The sequence below is a fragment of the Strix uralensis genome, chromosome 2, assembly GCF_047716275.1.
Source record: "Strix uralensis isolate ZFMK-TIS-50842 chromosome 2, bStrUra1, whole genome shotgun sequence".
NCBI classification, from domain to species: domain Eukaryota; kingdom Metazoa; phylum Chordata; class Aves; order Strigiformes; family Strigidae; genus Strix; species Strix uralensis.
The window spans coordinates 39,313,924-39,329,396 of NC_133973.1; the positions used below are offsets into that span (position 1 = coordinate 39,313,924).

The 15,473-nt window shown below is 37.2% G+C and overlaps 1 protein-coding gene across 2 annotated transcripts in view; it reads left to right on the plus strand.

Annotated features, from left to right (window-relative positions):
- The window catches only part of TRAPPC10 (trafficking protein particle complex subunit 10), a 45,987-nt gene extending 30,997 nt beyond the window's left edge, over positions 1 to 14,990 (plus strand). For both annotated transcript variants that reach the window (XM_074858455.1, XM_074858456.1), the window contains 10 exons: positions 127 to 641; positions 4,447 to 4,588; positions 5,677 to 5,835; positions 6,969 to 7,198; positions 8,396 to 8,496; positions 8,955 to 9,081; positions 9,906 to 10,076; positions 11,350 to 11,527; positions 11,929 to 12,123; positions 12,921 to 14,990. In XM_074858455.1, the coding sequence (XP_074714556.1) occupies positions 127 to 641; positions 4,447 to 4,588; positions 5,677 to 5,835; positions 6,969 to 7,198; positions 8,396 to 8,496; positions 8,955 to 9,081; positions 9,906 to 10,076; positions 11,350 to 11,527; positions 11,929 to 12,123; positions 12,921 to 13,159 (2,057 nt within the window). In that variant the 3' untranslated portion in view covers positions 13,160 to 14,990. The remainder of the gene's footprint in view (positions 1 to 126; positions 642 to 4,446; positions 4,589 to 5,676; positions 5,836 to 6,968; positions 7,199 to 8,395; positions 8,497 to 8,954; positions 9,082 to 9,905; positions 10,077 to 11,349; positions 11,528 to 11,928; positions 12,124 to 12,920) is intronic.
- The last annotated feature ends 483 nt before the right edge of the window (positions 14,991 to 15,473 follow it).

Consider the following 15,473-nt stretch of genomic DNA (forward strand, 5'->3'; position numbering starts at 1 on the left):
GTGAAAGGATTAATTGTGAGAAGTTGTTGATCTGTTTAATTCTAGGGGTTAAATTTGTAGGAGAAAAGATTTGCTGATCTCCAGCAGCACTGGAGAAGAATAAAATCCCTGTTTTTATCTCTCCAGGTCAAAAGGTTATATTGCCTATGCACTCCTTTGCGCAGTTGAAAACTCTGCATTTTGACCCTCCAAATGCTGTTGTCCATGTGGGTGGAAAGTTGTCTATTGAGTTGACTTTGCTGAGCCAAATGCCCATCCCTGTCCAGGTGGATCAGATTGCCATCCATGTTCACTTCAGCATTGAAAAAAATAGTTACAGAAAAACAGCTGAGTGGCTCACAAAGCACAAAACTTCCAATGGTGTTATCAGCTTTCTAAATGAAGTTGCAGGCTTTCCTTTGTCAAGAAACAACTTGCCAGCACTGGAGCTATATGAAATGTACGAACGGAGTCCCTCGGATAACTCTTTGAACACTGCAGGAATTATCTGCAAAAATGTGCACATGCTACTCCGAAGGCAAGAGAGCAGCAGTTCGCTGGATATGCCCTCAGGGGTGACTCTAGAAGATGGGGCTCATGTGTTGAAATGCAACAACTTAATACTGGAACCAGGGGTCAATAAAATAACATTCAATACTCAGGTATGTTTTTGTATTTGAGTGAATGTAGCACTCGTGAAAGAAGAGCTAAAAGCACTAGCTGAGGAAGAGCGTAGTGCTGGCAAGTGGTACCTGTATTGCTTCCTGTTACAGCTTGGGTGATGCCATTCTCATTGTGGCTTTCTTTTTTGTTGTTCTAGACCTTAATTTCTCTTGAAAGAAGGCCATTGTGTTTGTGCCAAAATGTACAGGTGATTCTCCTGTTTGCAGTCATTCCAACACTTACTTTAAACTTCTTGGTTATTGCTGCTAAAAATTAAACTGATAAATTCATATGCAAGATAATGTACTACTCATGAAGTCTGCCGTTGCTGTTGAGCTCATTGAGAATAATGTTTAAAAATTTGGATGGTAATGCATTTTCTAGTCTTTAGTAAGTGACTGTGTGGTTAAATTTGGTTGATAGCCTGTTCTTCACTGTGGAGGGTGGTAGAATATTTTTTTCACTTGGTGGATGTAATAAAGCTACCTGCAAGAAGTATGACAAAGTTAAGCTCAGCTTAAAATATTCCAATTTAGAAGATGTCAGAATAAAAATTGCCCCCATTATTCATCTTAATCACATAAGGTATGAAAAGACAAGAACATAAGGATTCTCTGCTACAGGAAGACTAAATTTGCGTGAGCAAACACCTGTGAAAATGGAGTGTCACCATCCAAATACCACCCTCAGAAAATGGATTACAGTCCTGCTTCAGCCATATAGTGTATATATGAAACTCCCTCAATTCCTGACTTACACATGCACTCTAAGTCAGCTTAATACTTAGAGTAATCCATTTCTTCCTCCCACTCTTCCCCAAGCAAGCTAAGTACTCCCAGTAATTGCTGAAATATTTGAGGACAGTGATGCTTATTGCTTCTGGTCACCTTGCATTACTACTGGATGCATAGTAACTGGAAATCAACAGTCCTGTTGGGTGGCCTTGTGGTGGGGGGGTTTTTTTTTTGTTTTGTGGGTTTTTGTTTTTTTTAAACTGCCGCTCAATTCTGTGGCCTTGTACTCTGCTGATCTGTGGTTTGTTTGCTTGTTTTAATGAAATGGGGAAAGGGATTTACCTGCTGACTTAGTTTTAGGAAGTGAAATGCCAAGCATTTTCAAAAGCGAGACTCCACCATCTGTTTGGTGTTCCAGGAGTAGGAGCTTCTGGCCTCAATTATCATGTTGTTTTGTCCTTTGGGTTTCTTTAAATACTTTCTATCCCCCTCTCCACCTCTATAACCCTTCATAGCGAAGTATTTAGTAGACTTCAGTGCTACAGTAATGAACATCAGAGTAGGGAAAATTTGAGTGAGATAAGGCTAAGAAATTCAGTGCAGCATCTGAATGATTAACAAGAGATGGGGCAGCACAATGAGGAATGCAACAAGTGTTTCATAGCTGCTTCATTTTCTGAGCATTATCCAGCATGTATATTGGAGAGGGTATGGATGCTATGAAGAGAGAAAGTTTTGCAGTCATGTATGGTGTATATATGCCTGCTACCTTTGCCATTTTTTAATTGGTTTAAGTTAGCTTTGGTCCCTTTTTGGTCCCTTTCTTTAAACTAATTTTCAAATAAGAATCTACATATCTGCTTTTGATGACTAAAAATTGATAGCTAGACAGAGCTGGCCAGGAGGTTTCTTTAGCATTCTTAGGACATTTTAAGTGCTCCACACCTGAGATTTTAACTTTCTCTGTTTTTTGGGGGTTTTTTTTTTGTTTTTGTTTTGGTTTTTTTTTTCAATTGTTAGTTTCTATCTTGTCATAAAACTTTGTTTAGAGTGAAGCTTTCTATAGGCTTACATACTCTGCCTTTCCATTCCTCCAGCGCTGGGGCAGGAAGCACTAGTGTGATGTGCTTGGTACATGTGCACACACACATTGTGCAACCTGTGTGGATGGCAGGTATCTCAAGTTGAGTTCAGGTCCCTGATGATACAGTGTGAAGTGGCAATAATGTCACTTGAACTACCTACTAACCTAATTTTTTAGGATTCTCATTCTTTCAAAGGATTGGGACAAGTTTATGGGATTTGGAGATGTCAGAGGTCTTGGTGGCTGCAAATGTAGTTTTCTGTAAAAATATATCAGCATGTATGTAGAACTGGATTTCAGGTGAAGGAGCCTTACTAGAATAAAACTGTTAGAGACTGTTCTGAGCAGGCATTTTGGCTTAGTGGGATCAGGAAGCAATCTGAAACCATGGAAGAAGAGATACGGGTGAAAAGCTAGATATCGCTCTGCATTAAATTTGTCTTTTTCTGCATGCTTTTGGTGGCTATTGGAGGATGGAGAGCCTTAACACTTATAACTTTGCTATTTTCCCAACCTTTCTTTCTTGAAAGAACTTTGCATGGGAAGACTGTTCAATGTGAATCTTAAACTTAACTTCATACAGTTGTTCAAAGCATGACTTACGTGTCCTTAAATGAAAAATCTGACTGTGTTACAAATTTGATAGTGTATTACTAATAACATGGTGAAAACTTCTCTAGATTTGAGCTGCAGTATTTACAAAATATTTACTAAAAATCCATTATGATTGTAGCAGTATACTGTGTCTCTTCTCGATTACATAGCTGGCCAGAGGACAGAAACTGATGACAACTTGTTTTCTAAATTTTCTTACAGTAATGCTTAATTACACTAATTTTGCAGAAAGAGGAATGACTGTGCTTGTAAGGTGCAGAGGGAGTTTGATTCTTTCCGTAGATCTTAGGCTGATGATTAGCATTATTTATGCTGATAGCAATCTTCCAGTGTATTTTTTTCAAGCTTTAAAAGAGATCCAGAAAGCATTCTCTAAATTCTTCAGACTGATATTCCCATCCGATGTTGAGGTTTAAAGTATATATATATTATGAAATACTTTACTTATGCTTTTCTGTTTATAAACTATTCAAGGAATAAAATTTAGTGACTTTAATTTCAAAATGTATAATACTGAATTTCAGTCAGGATTTGCTTTGTAAATAACTGTAAGTGAGGTTTGAATGTTCAGTTGTTACAGCTTTTGTCCATAACTTCTAATCTTATTCTTTAGATTTAATTATACCCAGCATCAATATTTATGTATTACACTTGTTAAAATGGCACATGGAAACAGAAAACATTTCCCATTCCCCAGCACTAGCAGCTAAGAGCAAATAGAATCAAGAATAAATATATTAGCAGATGTTACAGATTTGCTTTTCATGATGTTATTAAAAAACATCCAGAATCCCATTATTCAGAGTAAGGGAAGAGTTTGAAATTAAATATGTATGTATTACTTCTTTGTAAGCATTCACTCAGTGTGGGGTGGGGAGCATGTGAAATCGATAGCTTGAGCTGAAAGCTGTGCCTTATATAAACGTTGTAGGATTTTATGAATGTTAGCCAAATACGCACTTCACTGCTTGCTAAATATCATTTCAATACTTAATAAATAAAATTATATTTTAAAGTATGTGGCACTTGGAGGGGGGGAAAAAACCCAGCCAACAAACAAGAAAAAAAGCACCCCAAAATAACAATTTGACAGCATAGCTACTGTATTAGTTATTCTGATTATTGGTACATGTTACTTACGATGTTTTTTCCTGAATCAGCCAGCACTCTAGAGCTTCTATTTCCATGGGGCAAATGGTGCCTCTTTTGTAAAAATCTTGTCACTGACTCGGAAAACAAAGTCTCTCATTTTAATTTACAAATGCAAAGTATCTGATAAAAATAAGCTGAAAACATGCTGTTCTTTAGCAGAGGGTTTGTTCTAGAAGTATTTCCTAAATTGAAAAATCCGTTCAAATGTTTTCTTCAAAGGCCAAAGAACCTGGGACATACACGCTCAGGCAACTGTGCACTTCAGTGGGAAAAGTACGGTTTGTCCTTCTTCATATTTACCCAATTGTGCAGTATGATGTATATTCTCAGGAGCCCCAGCTAAAAGTGGAACCGATGACTGGTAGGTACAGTTGCTATGCTGAAGTTGTTTTAATGATTTCTGTTGTACTGTTGTGGGCCTAGATAAAGCATTTTCTGGCTTGAATGTTACTCAGATTTTTTTTTGCCTTACTCTTAGTTAATTTTGAGTCAAAAATACATTCTAACTCTTCAAATTATCCGTCAAGTATGCTTTGTCAATGGTGGCAACATCTAATTCCAGTGCTTGGCTGTGAAACATGTAGTGTCACTTAAATATCAGGTATGATTTGGGCTGCCACACTGATTAGAAGTGAATATTTAAATCTGTAATTGACTGAGCTCCTTATTGGTTAGTTCTGTGACGCTGCAGTCTCTGGTATTTATGAGAAACAGGTAAGAACTGGGATTCTCTACTAGAGGTGAGAATATAAACTTATTAAAATTTAATACTGAATGCGTCCATTGGTTTCATGGATGGCTGAGCATTACTTGGTGTAGAGTTTATTTATAAACGGAAGGTAATAGTGATTTTGTTTTCAGGCTATTGACTGAGGCAGTTGAGGAGCTAACATGCATTTTATGCCTTCATTCCAGTTACAGGGCTTGCAATGTGTGGTGAAGGAAGGGCAGGCATATTGGGCATTAATCAAATTAGCTACCCCTATGAAAGTGGTGGTTGTGATTCAGATATTTGAGAGTCTGTGTGCATACTGGCATTCTTGTTATCTTGATTATGTAAATACAGCGTGTGGGTATGACTGGCATTGTAGGTGCAAAAATATAAAGCTGTCTACAGTCTGGAGAATTTAACAAAAAGCTTAGTAAATTCTTTGGGATTATTCTATTTCACTGAATTCTGTGCTGCCAGAGCTGCACAGTATGTGAGCCAGCTAGTCTGAGTCATCCAGGTAACAGTGGTTTTGGTCACTCGAGTTGAAACAATGAGTTTCTCCACACCAATGTATCTGAACTAGGTTTAATGTGTTGCATAACACCAAAACCCCACACTTTTACCCTAACACATGTGACAGATTGTCTGGGAATATTGCTAACAAGCCTTAGCAGTGCATTGTAACTATCTACTGATGAGTACTGGAATCCATTAACAATGTCTGCTTGCTCCTTCAGATAGCCTTTTGGCTGGCATTCCCCAGAAGGTGAAATTCACAGTGACTACTGGTCACTACACCATGAAGAATGGGGATACTTTGCAGCTCAGTAATGCAGATGCCATGCCTATTCTGTACCATCCAGAGAGCAAGGCAGTGATCTATTCCAACACCAGAGGTAAGAAATGAAGTAAAAATTAATAATCTTTAAATGGCTGGAAATTCAGTAATCCTGAAGTAAACCTGAACTTAACGGTATTAAGAACACTAGTGCTGTCTTTTTCAATAGTTGTTACTAAGAACAATTCTAGGGGCTTGCACCTGAGTACTTCAGCACCAGAAACGTCTTAAACTTTCACCCTCAAAGTAGTGGAATGAACTTTTCATCAAATATAGCTGGACCACTTTTACTTTCATTGATGAAATTCAGTAGTCATGGTGAAACTGCTGCCGAGGTGAGCATCTGTCATGACTTCCAAGTGAATCATGGTGCTCTTTTATTACTGTGCAGGCACTATTTTGACTAGGCCATTTTTATTGTGAAGTAGTTGTTAGTAGGTTTTTATGCAGTGCTGTATGTAAACGGAGCATTTCATTTGGCTGGTGTTTCATTTAAACAGGTGACATCCCAGTTCCTTTTTTTTCCAAACATAAGTACTGTATAGGCTCCTCAGTTGCTCAGACACAACCAACTTTTACATAAATGGCAAGAACAGTCTTAACAGACTTCATGAAATTAAGATTAAAATAGACTATACAGAGGCACCCCATGTGTAGTATTTTAAAGATAGATCATGAATGGTGACCAAGAATACTGATGGATGTGTGTTCAGTAAGTTGTAAGTTTGCTTGAAGTGAAATTATGAGACTAAGGAGGTGCAGGACACTTCAACAGGTGTGATATGATGGACTGAAGTAGCTCTTTAGCTAGTTTGAAGCTTGTTTATTAAATTGTCCTCTTAGTTCTTTCTTGAACATTGGAAGGGACTACTACATGGAGTGTGGTGGTTACCTTCCTGCAGTTTAAGCAGGATAGAGCGTTACTATTTGGAAGTTGTGAATAGCAATGGTATTTAAAATGTGCAGATTATAGCTCACTTGAAGAGGTTACCATGGAGTTGCATAACATGTTTTTTTGTTGCTGTTTTTGCAGACATGGAGGTCTTGCTATGAAATAGTTATGGCACCACGTATTTTTCTATGACACTATTGCTTTTTAGACTAGTTTCATTACTTACAGATTAAAATGAAAATTGAGAAGGGATGAACAGGTTTTAAAACTACTTTTTTCCCCATTCTGCACAACTATAGAAAAGATCTCAGAATCATCATTAAGGATTCAGTCTTCTGAAAAGATCACAAGCATCAGTTTGCCAGTAGCTCCTGCATACCATGTGATTGAATTTGAACTAGAAGTCATGTATTTGCCATCAGCCACAGAATCTGCAGTGGAGAAAGAAAGTACTACAAATAAAGAAGTTCACAGGAAAAACAAAGAGAAGCAGAAACAGGACAACTGTATGGCTACTGTTGACCAAAAAGTAAGATGTAATTTAATGTTTTTATTACAAAATCTGTTTGATCACAGGGGGGTATACTTCACAAAATAGAAGTGGTGGTGAGGGGGGAAACCTGCTTGCATTTGAAGTAATTTTCACTTAAAAGGTGTATGTGCAAAAATCAAGGCAAATGTTATCAATGTAAAGACATAAGCAGAAATATACACTATATTGCCAACTGACTAGTAATCTGAGTTTTAATGTTCTAACACTCACAGTTTATACAGGATGAAGGATACTCGTGTCTTTGTAAAAGGTAGCATGGTGGTCTTTAAATTCTCCCTTCTGACTCATAGGAAAGATATTTCTTCCACTTGCAAAGAATCTGTGTACTGGATTAAGGTACTTAACACCGTAGTGTTTCAAGCTGTCACATTATTTAGTTGGAGATAACATTTCCTGTTAATTTTCATTATGAAGGGTGAATAAGTAGTATGGGAAGAAGCTCTTGAGCTGACAGCAAAATGATCTTGAAACCATCAGCTTTTACAGTGTTACTCCTTGTTAAAATTGACCAAGTGTGCTGCCATGTGTCCTTGAGTGTGAAGAGTTGGGTAAAAAGGAATAGCTATAGACTAACATTGCTAAAATGTGATACAACATAAGATTTTTATTTTCTTTGCATATAAAAATAGGTTGTTACATATATATGCGTTACAGTTGGAAGAATGGCAGCATTCACTTCAGGAGAAATTCTTCAGTGAAGTGTGCTGCTTCAAGTTAAATATAAAATACATAGATTTTTTTTTAATATTTTAAGCTTTAGTTAATATATTAAAGTATTATAGAAATTTCAGTAATAGATCTTATAGCAATTTATTTGATATTGACCTTTTACCAGATTATTGCATTAAGATGCTATTGGTATGGTTAGTGTCCTTTTATCTTTTCTTTCTTCCATTCCCCTTCCTTTATTTCTAGTCTTCAGAACTGGGTATTGCAGTTTTCACAGGAGAAGCTTCTTCAGGATTTCATTTCCCACTCACAGGAAAACAAAACCCCAATATTTTGTCAGACTAGTTTTTGACACACTGATTTTTATTTTTAATTTTTTCTTCTTCTGGATGCATTAGATGTAGACACTTGCTGAGAAAAGTTTTGCTTAGAAATGAGAATAAAAGCAAAATTGTTATGCCAAAGACCATTACGAATAAGAACTTTCTTCCCTTTTTCCTTTAGGTAACCATTGATTGTCCTTGGTCAATTTACTCCACTATTATTGCATTAACATTCTGCATACCTTTTAATGCCAAGCATTCCTTATTGTCAGCTGGCAAACGGTAATGTACTCATTAAGTATTTATTGTTTCTTTCTTCTTACAAAATATGGAGCTGGAGTTTCATAAGTAATATTTATAGCAGCCTTTTTTCTTTTTTTTTTTGATTGGACTTATGTTATCTTACACAGCTTTCCATTGGAAGCTTGTGCATTTCCTCTAGTGTTCTATCATAACAATAAAACAAATTTGTGGTTTCAGCTATTTTGGAAATAAGACCACAAGATAAGCCAAGCTAGCCTATTTCTGTGTAGTTATTTGGTTTTGTTTAATAGGAAAGAGGATGTTTTACAACCTTGTTTCTACAGACTTATAAGTACTGAGGAAAAGATTGAAGGAAACAAATATACCTGTCATTCGGTTTTTACTTGAGCTGTGCACTTTGAAAAAATTTTATGGACATATGCTCTTTCAGTGTAACTATTCAACTTTTATTGAACAAACTGTGTCATGTTTTTCAGGAAATACGTGCAAGTCTGTGTACAGAATTTGTCAGAACTCTGTTTCCAGCTTTCAGACAACAGCCTAAAAAATTCTGCTGGCTGTACAGATTTGCAGCTAGTACCTCTGAACCCTGAATCTCAACAGGTAAGGATTCACTTGGTGGTTTATGAGCTCATTGGCAGGACAGCTAGATGAAAGTTCTTGTCAGTGAAATTATTAACTCTTCTGCACATTACATTGTAGTAAGTAAGGTTGATGGCTGATGTTAGGTCAGACCTTTGTAGTCCTCTGAGTAACTTTGATTCTTAAAGATGCTTTAGAAGGCATTTACACCTATAGATCTCAGACTAAATTCTAAAACTTGCAAAGATTATTAGGTAAGTTTTCAAACTTGTCCATTTACCTCATGCTAAGTACTACATACCTGCTTGAACAACAACTATACAAATGTAATATCGCTAATACCACTGTTAACATTTAATTTGTTCAACTTATAGCTGCAGTTTGTCATTAGGTTTTAGGAAAAAAATCAAGTAGAGACTGTTTTCCAACTAAATACAGCTGTAAACTAGTTAAATTGCAAAACAGTCTCCTTGAAGTTTCTTTCAGCCTTGTCTGAACATGATATTAAATTGGTCATTCTTGGTGCCTGGGAAAAGTGTATACACACATTATTAATATCTTTATTAAATTTGACTTCTGAATAAAATATTTTTCACACATACTTGAATGTGAAGTGTTCCCTTTTTGAAACATTGATTCTGACAGTGAAGTGTATCCCTCCTTTTAAATAGATGTGCATTGTTAAAAAAAAATCACTGTAAGTTATTTTGGCTACATATTTTCCCTAATGATTTAGGTAATTTGTTTTTATAAACTATATTAATGCCAGAACAGACAAACATATGTATGTGCATTTCCACTTCTTTCTCAGAGAAGGAGCTAATACTATAAACATTCTCTTTCAGGTCATATACAGTAAGCAATCAATATTCTTTGTATGGGAATTGAAGTGGACAAAAGAGCTTCCTCTCTCCTTGCAGTGCCTGTTTTCAGTCAGCTTTTGTCCAGCTACCTCTGAAGAGCAGTCTCTTACCCTGAAGCCGTTCACTTACGAATTCCAAGTGGAAAACTTTTTTGTAAGTACTCTTCTAAGTATAGCATATATTAGCTGAATCTGGTTTCCTAATATATGGAAAGGGAAAGTCAAGAAATATGTTAGAAAACTTCTGTTTACATAACAAGATTGAATCATTGGAAAGCCAGTTTGTTGAATGGTAGAACTGAAGCCTGGTACATGGTGGAATCATATACTTCACACTGGAGTGGGTTGGGGGATGGGACATGGAGGGGACATAATGCTTGCGCAGGTATTTTTGGTCTTGTTTCATGTTTTTCCTGTGTTTTCACCTTCCTGGGCTTGTGCCATGGAGACTGTCATTAGATTACTGCACTGTTTTTTCCCTGCTGGCTTAAGACTGCATTCTCCAAAGCAAATTGCAGTTTCCAAAACATCTTTGCTATTGAAAGCATTTGAGTTGTTTTTTGTAGTGCTTGAGATGAGCTCCTATGATGAAATATTTAGAGTTTTCTAGGCCATTATCTTAAATGTTTCTTCTTTCCCTTTGTGGACAAACTTTTTATTCCTTTGATCAGCTAGGAAGCTTGTAGGTTAGCTATAACTTCCTATTAAAGGAATTGTGTTGCCCTTTTTGATGCTTGGGAAAAAGTAGCAACATGAGAAGACTTCCTTGGTTAAATCCTTTTGTCTACTTTCAGTGTTGCTATGTGTTCTACCTGCTTATTACAAACTGGCATTGAGCAATATTTTAGGTATTTGTTTACCTACTGGCATGTAACTAGCATTTGTTGGCACCTGTATCAGCATCTTTCTGGAGTTTTTAAAGAGGACTAACTGTGTTAAACAGTGGGGTTTTTTGTTAGAAATTTAATTCTGTAGTAATGAAAAATTAGCTCTTTGATAATGTGGGCACTGTTATTCTGGGACCTGTGATGGTAAGAGTGATGAAGTAGTTCTCATGTATTACTCAGAATTTGAGTGATGTGTCTGGAAAGTGAGGAGCCAAGAAACTAGTAAAAGTTTGTTTAAATAGTAAGAAGATTGGCGTCTATTTAGGAACGTTGAAAGACTGAGTTAAAGTGGAGGGAAAAATGGTATGCTTGCAGCTGGTATCAAAAATAGTTTGAATCAAATCTGGTTTGATTATTTTCTCAAACTGAGCAAGATAATGAAGTGAACATTACTTACAACTGAATCTTGTGTTGAAAAGATTTAATAGGATGTGGATGTTATAAATGTAAAGTTTGTACCCTATCAATTGTCCAGTTCAGTTTAAACACAAGTAAACCGCCCCTTTTTTCTTGATAACAGCACTGTTTTCTTCCTGACAGACATTGTATCATGTGAAAACTGAAATTTTTCCACCACTGGGGGCAGAGTATTGTAAAACAGGCTCACTCTGTTCTTTAGAGGTGTCAATCACCCGGCTGGTTGACCTCTCAGAGGTTGACAGAGATGAAGCATTAACAGAATCAGATGGGTATTGCACAACAAAACTTATGTATGAAGGTAAGAATATTTTTCTTAAGCATATTGACAAAATTCCCCAGTAGTTTTGTCTGGATAATGACATCTGCCAGACTTTCCACGGCATATATTCTTGTATTGTGAGTATGGTTGCTCAGTAAAGCAGTTTGCATTTTGTTAGACTAAGAATATTTCATTTTTTCCTTATTAATCTGTCTTCAAGTGAAATATAAATGCTGTTCAGACTGGATGGATACTTGTTGAGGCCCAACTATAGTCTCTTTTGTGTAGGGCTGTTTTCTTGTCTTGCACAGTTCTTCACACATAAAAGCTGGTGGGCTTTTAGATGTTGCTAAAATACTGATACTAAAAGTGTTCTAAAATTATACTGAAGGTTCTCCATTTTTCAGAGAAGATCTTTATAGTGTTTGCTCTTCTTGCAGTTGTTGATAACAGTAGTAACTGGGCAGTCTGTGGAAAAAGTTCTGGAGTGATATCTATGCCTGTAGCAGCTCGAGCAACTCACAAAGTCCACATGGAAGTGATGCCTCTGTTTGCTGGATATCTACCTTTTCCTGATGTCAGATTGTTTAAATACCTCCCTCACCATTCTGCTCACTCCATGCAACTTGATGCTGGTAAAACTATCTTGACTACATGGCTACTTACAGAAATGATTCTGCTTCTTTTGTGTACTTGTGTAGAGAAAAGCAAGGCGAGGAAGCATATTGACCAAGTACTCAGGTGTCTTTGTTACTTACCTTCACTCACAGTTCTGATTTGAAACTTATAAAATGTGGCTCTAATGGGAACTTTGAATTTGGGTTGCAGCCTTAATCTGTGAGGAGGAATAAGAAATGCATTGCTTTCTTTGAAGATTATTGTGCAAATTAGTTGTCACTGGATTTATAATCAAGTGAAAACTATTTGATAACCCTCTAATCCTGTGGTTTCACTATCTGTAACTGCACATCTACTGTGTCTTCATTAGCTTTGAATTTTTTTCCTAGTTTTTGAAAGAATTAAGTATGAAATAAAAGAAAAATTTGTGGCATATGAATCAGATGAGATGAAGAGTTTAAATTACCACAGCCACCTAGAGTATTTGTCTGTACTGTTAAGTAGTCCCAGAGCTGTAGTGAGAATTCACTCATACAGGCAATTTACCATTTGTCAGCAGAGCTCCAGGAACTGTCAGCGTGCACCCTTCTAGCCCGTAACAAATGTACGGTAACGATACTTAAATTTTCCTTAGAAATCAATATAATTCACTCTGTTACATCTGCTGCTGGCCAAAAGCGTGCACAGACTGTTACCTCAGCAGAGATGATCAGTAACTGTTAACATGTGGTAAGTCGATTGTGCGTTTGAGCTCTGAAATAATTTTTGTTTAATCACTCCATAGAATAAAGCTGTGGGTTTTTGTTTTGAACAGATAGCTGGATTGAAAATGATAACCTATCTGTGGACAAGAATGTGGATGATCAAGCTGACAGCAGCAGCATTAGAAGCAGAGGTAGCTTGCATTCCACAGCTAGCGGGGAACACAAAGGTTTGCCAATGCCCCGCCTGCAGTCCTTTTCATCTGGTCAGGTCTTCAACTGCAGCACGGGTATGCAAATACTTGTCATTCCCAGCAAGGACGACCATGTTCTGGAAGTCAATATCACGTGACAACTCGGTGTGAAAACAAGGAAAACAAAAACCCATTAGAAACTGGATATGAAAGCACTTTAAAGGATTATGACCTGATTAGTCTTTGTCGTAACATTCTAACTCTAAGGAGACCTATGGCACTCAACACTTACTGGCCATGGAAGCACCAGACAATTGTATCAATTTAAATGTACAGTGAAGCTTGTGTCAGCTAGGTTATATTGCCACTTTAGTATGTTTTGTGTAAGCTATTGGGTTTTCTCTCTTCAGTCACGTCCTGCATCACAACACGGGGCAACAAAAACAAAATATCCAAATATTTGGACCACTTCTTTATTTTTGTCTGGCAGCTGAGAGATTTGTTTCATGCTTCCTACATATTTTAGAATTTAGAGTTGGATTATATTAATTATCCAGATCTTGGATTTTTATATAATAATTTACAGGCATTTCCACACATGTGCCAGAAACATAACAGAGCATACAACAGCACATTCACTGGTGTAATAGTTGCTTTTCTGTTGGTTTTTGTTTTGTTTTATCATTGTTAATTCTTGCCATTGCAATTTTATATTAAACTTCCATTATTTGCATACTTAGATGCATGGAAGAGCTACTGCTATAAACAATCTTAACTGAACAAAATTCCTTAATTTTTTTGAGGCTTTCTCCTTCACAGAGTAGACACTGTGATGTCACATATTATATGATTCTTTGGGGGTGGGGGTTGGGTCATCCTCTTGCATCGTTCTTACCAAAGAAAGATATTGATAGAATTTAATAATAAATTATTTGGCTTATTGAGTTCCCAGATTAATTTCTTTTATTACCATTTCTAAGTGGCTTGGTTTGCTGCCCCAATTTTTAAATTGGGGCAAAAATTTCAGTATGATGTGATACTTGAACAGTCAACCTTTCATCATAAAGGCTTAGTGTAATTATTAATGATTAGAGGCCAGACTTCCGCATTCATGATGGAAGAAAGAGGTTGGTTTGATATAGGAAAGCTTGCAGATGTAGAATAATTGTGAAGCAAAGTTAAAACATGTAACTTAAAAGAATTTCATTATTTATATCTGAAATGTAAATACAAAAATTGTAAAAAAAAAAAAAAAAGTGTAATTTTTGTGAATGTTGCAAATCCACCTGTGACTGGAAAAATTACAACTCCTTCTGATGTCCTGCTTCTGATACTGAAACTTGTGGATTTAATGTGAGAATGACCTTTTCTACTTGCAGATCTATAATGGTGCGTTGTCAACAGACTCCACAGAGGAAAACTGTCCCATATCAAATACTTGTTGGTAAAACTAAAGTGAGAAACTGCTCATTAGACAAGTTCATTGTTGTTTTTTTTTTTTTCTAAACTCAGGTTCTGTTAAATTATAAAGGGGAAGAAAAAAAACAAACCCTCTTTCCAAAAAGAATTGCAATTAAGTTGAAAAATAGGCACTCTGCACTGGTCTAAACATTTTTTAAAATTAGTTTTTATTTAAAAAAAACAGTACGTCTAAATGGATGTATAAAGTAGACCTGCTAGCTGAAAATGTTCTTGTTTATGCATCTTCTTTCTGTGAAGGAATGCCCTTTCTCTGTGGAAATCATACCATTTTATTCTGGATAAAACCCAAAGCATCATTTAGTGCAAATGACTGCTGGAATTGACTGGAAAAGGTAACAAGTTAGTGACTTTGACACTGCAGGTATTATAATTCCATTTTCATGGTTTGCTATTAAATCATTTTTCACATTGTTCTGTAATATACTGTTAGATTAAACCATTGTACTAAGATTGTTTAATGAAATTGTAAGCGTTACAGTTCTAAATATACATGTTTTAAAAAATCAACTTCTCTGCTGCGGTAACTTCTCCTGTTTTCCTTGTTTGAAGGAGTGATTGTTTCATCTATTTTGGCCAAAGCTATTTTAGCAGAAAATATTTTCTAAACTCTAAGGCGGAGTCATATTTAGGATAAGGGTCTGCAGCGTCCTATCCCGGTGTGTGACCGGGCTTGCCGCTTTCTGGGACCAGCCGGGCCAGGGCTGCTGCTCATCCACTTTCGAGTGCCCCCGCTGCCGCCGGCAAGGCTCACGGACGGCGCCTGGGCTCCCCTCTTTGTTTCTGCTCCCGCTCCGGCACCCCGGGATCCCGTCGCGGCCAAGCGCCGCCAGCCTGAGGCGAAGCGTTACCGGCGGCCGGAGCACGCGCGGCGCCGGCGGCAGAGCCCGGGGGCGGGCCGGGCCACAGCGCGCATGCGGAGAAGGGGAGACCGATCCTACCGGAGGGGCTGCTGCTGGCGGCCCGCCTGTCTGGCACCGGTTCCCCGCGCCA